Below are 7,312 nucleotides of genomic sequence, written 5' to 3'. Positions count from 1 at the left end.
GGTGCCCATTCCCCCGTCGGCGAGCGGCCGTGCCCGCCTCTAGCAGATTGCCTGTCGTCGCGCTCGGATTCCGCGCCAGCTCCTCGCTGACTGTAGGTACGACATCGACTCGCCCCTCTGGGACATATGGTTCCAGGACGAGCACGACATGCGTTGGCAAACTTTTTTCTTGCCGGTCGTGGTCGTTGCCCGCCCCGTGTGTCCCAGAGTGCGCCTCGTGTGCGCGCACCGGGCCCACCTAGAGTGCGCGGTCGCATGTGCGTGCGCAGCCTGACGCCGACGCCCTTTCCCACCCCATCATCGTCGCCCCCTCAGCCTCCGGCCATGACGGCCGAGGAGGAGGAGCGGCTCGTGCAAGCCATCATGGAGGACTCTGAGCGGGAGTACAGGTGCCGCCAGGAGGAGGAATGGGAGGGCATGCAGGAGATGCTCGAGTCGTCGGCCTCCTGAGACGTATACGTGCCGGAGCTGGATGTGAAGCAGGAGGTGAAGGAGGAGGCCACGGAGGAGCGTGTATGGACGTCGTGGTGACCACTACCACCGCCGCAGCAGGAGCCTGCTTCACGTCCAGCTCCGACAATGATGGACTATTTAATTAAGTTATTTATGTTTTAAGCTATTTTGCAAAAAAATATTTTCAACGCTTTTTGTTTTTTTCTAAATCCTAGACGGACATTGTTTGAGAAGCGGCCGCACGTTGGATGGACTGACCTGCGGACGGCCCACACCGGATATGGGCGTCCATTTTGCCACCTCATATGGACCGAATCAGGACCAACCGGACGTCCATTTAGAGTTGCGCGTTGGAGTTGCCCTTAGTCGGCATGGCACTAGTCATGAGATGGAAGCAGGTGGGTGAAGAAGCAGGGCACAGCGGCGCCGACAGGGTACAGGACACGCATACACGCACTCCGCAGTGGTTCGGTGTAGGGCAGGGCAGGGAGAGAAGCTTCTTCCCTCCTCCTGGCAGCCCCACGCCGCTGGGTGTACAGACGCAGTGCATACCTACCCCGGCGGGCGGCGGCAGGCAGGCAAAAAGACGCAGTCAGTCATCAGTCCCCTTGGCTTCCTCTGAATCATTCTTCTTCAACAAACAAGCAAGCAAAAGCACACCCAGCGGCGGTGGCGTTGGCGTGCCGTATCTTCCCGCTCGCTCTTGTCACCTGTTCACGCGGGCATGCGTCGATCATTGACCCAATCACGTACACCATACAGCTTTGGTTGTTTCTGCTTAACAACTCGGCGTCCGTCCGTCCGCCCGTTGGTTCAGACAGCAGGATAACATGCATGCAGCCATGCAGGCGGCAGATCGGAATTGGAACCTAGCAGACTCCCTCTTGTTTCTCCATTCCCATTTGCTATATATGCATGTGACTATTGTTTACCACGGTACGTACGTTCACTACTGCATGGTACGTGTGTACTCCTACTTCTCCACCGATGGACGCACGCAGCACCTAGCTAGGTATACCGTATACGTGAGGTTGCAAGCCTACGGCGGGCACACTACTCACTCGTCCCATGGCTGGACGGACAGCGAGGAAATCAAGAGCTAGCTTAGCTGTATGGCACATTGCTGGCACGTACCCCAAAGGCCAAAGCTATCTATTCTATACCCGGCATCCATAAAGTCCGTGACCAAAAAGACCAACAAGAAAGAAAGGAAAAAAGGTTTCTTCCCCGAAAGATGAAAGGATCCACAGCCATCATTGATCACGCCGGTCAGGTCGATCAGGTACCACCCCCGCCTCCACGTACGTCGTCCAATCTTGATCGATCTGCCGTCTCCAACCAAACAAAACAAAACAAAAGCATACGCGTTAATTTCTTGAGGCTTTGTTAACTTTGCTTCCGTTGACAGTTAAGTGCAGCGGAGATATCGCAGCAGGGCGGTCGACACAGGCAGCAGGCAGCAAGTTGATTCCAAGTGTTGGTGCGTGCGTGCGTGCTGATGGTGTATTGGTGACACAGATCCGACGATCCCGCGCGCGATGTACGCAGGCTCTCAAAGATGTCGAAAAGCCATATGGTTCCGACCTGGCCTACACATCTACCAACTGGACCGCAGAATATTCTAAAGCGATTGAATGAGCACGTAGTACGTACGAGCCACGAGCGGGACCATAATTTCTCCAGCTGATCAACATCCATCGCCATCCTCGAGTGCACACTTCCTCCCTTCACTATCACGACATGTTTTGCACATTGACTACACTAGCTACCTAGTTTAGCCGTGTGTTGCTACAAGATCAAACAGTTTGTAAGGAGCGATGCATGGCGTGTGACCAATTGCCCTCGATCGTCACCGTCGTCCTCAAAGGGACCTCTTTTTTTTAAGAACGAAGGCTCAAGGGAAGCCCGACTTTGAATTAACAAAGCCATCAACCGGGCAGAATTACACAAGGCCACCAAGCAAGAGCGACCGAAAGATACAAAGGAGCTGACAGAGCAGTTTACAACGCAACGCACACTACTGCACACATAGAAATACACATGAAAGACCTGCAAGTAATGTCGAAGCCCGCTGCACATCGGCACCACGAGCAAGGGAGCAGAGTAGCGTCAAGGATCAGCCAAAGGCCTGCAAGAAGCTGCGCGCAGCCGGATCGTGGGATTGGGATCACGAAACCTGTCTTCCAACGCCGAAGAAGACCCCAATCCTCTCGCCTAGGCTCGAAGGCGCCGCACCGTCGGGTTGTTGGGCGCTCACCCGAGAGCAAGAGCAGGTGCCGGTCGAAACCCAGAGCAGGCATAGCTCACAGTCCTCACCACGCCGAAGGCACACCAGTAGCTGCACTGCCATCTGCCCGGGGCCACCGAGAGCAGAAGGAAAATCACTGGGAGGATTGTTGAAGAAACAAGCTGTAAAGACCCAAGGAGCTTGGGAAGTCTCTGCTTGGACTCGCAGCCGACGAGCGCTCTCCTACCTCGGCACCACTCACCCGGAGAACCAGACAAACCCAAGGCGGCGCCTCCAAGGAGGGAACGACGTGCAGGACGCCGCCACCGCCCAACCCGAGACGAGTTTTGGGCTTTCACCCGGGATCTGGGACGGCGATGGATACAGGAGACCTCAGCGGTGCCTCGAAGGAGAAAAGGCGATGCGCGCACGCGCCCTCACCGCCGTGGTCAGAGATCCGACCAAGGGTTTCCCCCGGACTCGAGATATGCCACCGGCACTCCGCCAGCACCGGAACTGGCAGCAGAAGCTGCAGATCGGACACAACCGGAGGGGAGGAGTGAGCAGAGGAGGAGGAGCAGCTCGACCTTCAGATCTGGAGCGGAAGAAGACCGCGCCACGACCACCACCCGCCGGATCCGCGCCGCCCGAGCAGCCGAGGACGCCGGCCGTCACATCCCGCCCACGCCGCCTGTCGCAGAGGCTGCGCCGCCTCGCCGTCCGGGGCCGCCGCCCCGGTGACCGGGGTCCTTTGCGCGGGAACGAAGCGACGAGAGACCCCGCCGCCACCTTCATCAGCAGCCACCGGGGCTTGCTAGGCATCCCTCAGGTGGCGGCGAGGGGAGGAGATGTAGGGAGGGGTGGCGGCGCCAGAGGGAAACCCTACTCGCCCCCGGGTCGCCCGCTGGGGACGACACGGACGGGAGCCGGGGGGGGGGGGGGGGGGGGGGGGGGGGGGGCTCGTGCCACAGATCGGTATGCAAAGAGACCTCGCTCATGAATGTTTCGTCAACCGTCAGCGTCTAGACGTCCTGCAGAGCAAGCTCTTCATCCATCTAGCGAACGCTTGGTCGCCCATGTCCCAAGCACATATCGGCAAGCGCCGCCCAGCCATGTTGCCGAGAGCCTACTCACAGTCACCAATGTCAGCGAGAGTCTATTTGGCGGACATGGCCTGTGCGCGCTTTGGAATTGATTCGACGCGATTAACTATCTGCCTAACTAGTTATTTGCATGCCTAATTGAAAGAAAATCCTTACTTCGTCTAACCATCTCTATGCCTTAACTATCTACCTAATTAATTAATTGTATTAATAACTTGATTCAACACAAAACAATCCCTATTTAAATGGATCTAATTAATTGCACAAGTATTTATTTTTTTGGATAATTAATTACATTAACAATTTAATTTCAAAATTGATTCGGCCCTCGGTTTCTATATTGCTTAGAATTAATGTTTGCGTGATTAATTCTGCGCGGTTAATTGTGTGCCTAATTAATTAATTATATGCAAAATTGAAATAAAAATCTTTAGTATACATGCAATTATCTGAATGCCAAATTAATTATTTGCATTAATAAATCAATTTGTAAATTGATTCGGCATGAAAAATCCATTTTGAATGGACCTAATTAATTGCACAAGTAATTAACTTTCTAACTAATTAATTACATTAATGACTTGATGTACAAATTGATTCGAAGCTTGGTTTCCAAATTGTCTTCGTATTAATGGCTCTGTGCGAACGACTACCGAATCATTCACACATAATAGTGAACAAACAAAATAGTAGTTAGCATCACTCGTGCTCCGCCATTGTGATACCCAACGTGATGCGGTGGGAATCGACTATAATATACGTTCATGATACTTGATTATTTTGACAATGATATTTGGATGAATAATACGAGAACTAAAACTAAGAGCACAATCATTTATTATGGTAGAAAAAGTAAAACAAATCCTTCTCCTTTTCATTTTGTCATCATCGAATTGGTCGGAGTGGTCCTTCCAGCGGCAGAATGGCGCGGGGATGTATCATCCCTGCCCAGCCGTGATTGGGGCTCGTGGAGGAGTCACTCCCCTTCTTACGCAGTGCGGATGGCCGCCACGGTCAATGCCGACTTTGGCGGGGGAGCCTTGCCCTTGCCCCTGCCCCTGCCAGTGGTTACAACGACGCCAGTCTCGCTGAGAGACCACTCCTCTTCGATCATAGCGAGCTCCCTGTCGAGGCAACGTAGTCGTCGCGTGGTCGAAGGAATTACAATCTCCATCTCCTCCTCCTCGGAAGAGGCGGTCGCTGTGGTGGTCGGGGGACGAGAGAGTGACAGTGGCAGCGCCAAGATCCGGATATGGGGAATGATCCGGAGCCGCCGCCTGCTAGCACAGAGAACCATGACTTCGCATGGTGAGGTGTGGACAGCGCCGGGCGATGGGAAGGGAAGTTGGCTTCAATGTGGCGACTGGAGTAAGCTTCTCGGTCGTCGCGTCGGCATTGAAGTAGTGCCGCCTGCTTGTCCGTTGACATCGCTTTGACCGGCATCAATATCATGGAGTTACGTTACTATATAGGAAAGAGTATTAGTAACATATGTGGCATCAAATTAGCATATTATGAAAGCACATTTCAAAATGGATCTAGTGATACTAATTTAGTATGATAAATGCTGCTACTGTTCCTATATAAATAAAGTTGATTGAAGTTTTAAGACTTCGACTTAAAAGAAAAGTTAGATGTACACTTATTTATGACGAATGGAATACAATACTATGTTGTATGGCGAAATGCGTACGAACAGTTACCGTGTGGACGCTTTACAGGTGTTTTGAGGGTCAGGATTGGAGAGATGCCCTGAGACTACTCCTTGAGGTTCCTTGGAGTTAACTAGCATTACTTTACCGTCACAGATTACAAGTCCTACACGTATACCTAGATTGCCAGTTTTATCACCCTAATATAAATTATATAACACAAAAATTATACCTTTTGAAAATAGAACATCTGAAGTTTATATTGATATATTTTTTGTAATATACGACTTGTATTAAGTTAGTCAAATTGACAACCTAAAGATACGCGCATGCCTGTCAAGTGAGAGAGAGGAAGTAGCATGCATTTAGCAGGTACACTTAACAACACAAACCACCCCCATGCCTTTCCATCCTCCTCTCCAATTATAAGCCCACCCAACCCCGAAGACCATTCCTCCCCTCTCCTCTCCTCTTCTTCCCCCTCACGTCTCCATCACTTCCTTCCACTTCTCCCACATTTACACACCACCGCACCAGCTAGCTAGCCACACTCCCACTGCCATCTCTCTCACAGGCTCACACGCTCAGCACCGCACTGCACTCCCGTCGCTTTCGGCCATGGCGTCCTACAGGCTGCTCGTGATCCTGGTCTTCTCCGCGCTCCTCCTCGACGTCGCAGTCGCCGACACCTACCCGGCCGACTGCCCCTACCCGTGCCTGCTGCCGCCGCCCACGCCCCCGGCCTCCAGCGCCGACTGCCCGCCGCCACCCTCCTCGCCATCCGGCTCCGGCTCTGGCTACGCGTACCCACCTCCGTCGTCCTCGGGGAACTCCCCGCCGACGCCGTCGTCCTGGAGCTACCCGCCGCCCTCTGGAGGCTACATTCCCGGCTTCTACCAGCCTCCCGCCGGCGGGGGAGGTGGTGGTGGCGGAGGCGGAGGAGGTGGCGGCAACTTCGGGCCTGCGCCACCGCCGCCCAACCCCATCCTGCCGTGGTACCCCTGGTACTACCGGTCCCCGCCGTCCTCGTCCGCGACCAGGGGCAGCGCCTCGGCGGTCGCGCTCTGCTTGGTGGCCGCGGTAACCGCCACTGCTGCCCTCGTCGGTTACTAGTATGATCATCCATCAGTTACTAGCTAAGCTAGCACTCCAACATTTTTTCCTTTCCGTTCGTAGTCGATTCTTGATATATACTCCATATGTATAATGGGGCACCATTAATATTTAGCTATCGTACTCATCAACTCATGTGTATTGGTTCATTGCTCAGCTGGCTTTTGGGTAGTGAGTGGAGCGACTATATATTGCTGGCTATAGTTTCTTGGGAGCATAATATATGTGGCTAGTGATCGCAAGAATCTTGTGCCTTTCCTCAGTGCCTCATCCCTTTTCTTGTTATAATTGATGTACTCGTGTAGTGGCATATATACTCGATCGTTGCTATTACTTTCCCGTGTTGGGAGTGATTGTTTTCGCGTACTACGCTTGGACCGAACATTTCTTCACAAAATGTGCATCATTACTCGCTTGTTTTACTGGCACGAGTGAATGAGCCATTTTCTGGCCTCGTTTCTCTTCACTTGTACCTAGAATGGACAAAATTAGTTTGATCGGTGCACCACATACGTTGAGATAATTAACAATAATACATTACGTTGTACGAGTACTACTAGCTGATCGATCAACGACGCGCAAACTTAGTCGGTCGGTTCGTTGAAAAGCTACTAGCTAGTTTTCCAGGAGCTAGCTAGCGAGGTGTGAGGTTGACGTGGAAAGGCGCTTTCTCCGGGCCGGTCGATTCCCGTGACTTGCAACTTCCCAAAAGTTGTGTGTTGCAAGAAAGTTTCCGTGTGGATCGTCGCTGATCGATGGATCGA

General features: G+C 52.7%; 1 protein-coding gene across 1 annotated transcript; it reads left to right on the top strand.

Moving 5' to 3' along the window:
- Window positions 1-5,872: 5,872 nt before the first annotated feature.
- Window positions 5,873-6,881, top strand: LOC125547444 (anther-specific protein SF18-like). The gene has a single exon (XM_048711309.1). The coding sequence runs from the start codon at window positions 6,054-6,056 to the stop codon at window positions 6,546-6,548; it is 495 nt and encodes a 164-aa protein (XP_048567266.1). The 5' UTR covers window positions 5,873-6,053; the 3' UTR covers window positions 6,549-6,881.
- The last annotated feature ends 431 nt before the right edge of the window (window positions 6,882-7,312 follow it).

This window comes from Triticum urartu, chromosome 3 (assembly GCF_003073215.2).
Source record: "Triticum urartu cultivar G1812 chromosome 3, Tu2.1, whole genome shotgun sequence".
Lineage (NCBI taxonomy): Eukaryota > Viridiplantae > Streptophyta > Magnoliopsida > Poales > Poaceae > Triticum > Triticum urartu.
Note: the sequence above shows the minus strand (reverse complement) of the source record. Positions and strands in the feature narration are given on the sequence as shown.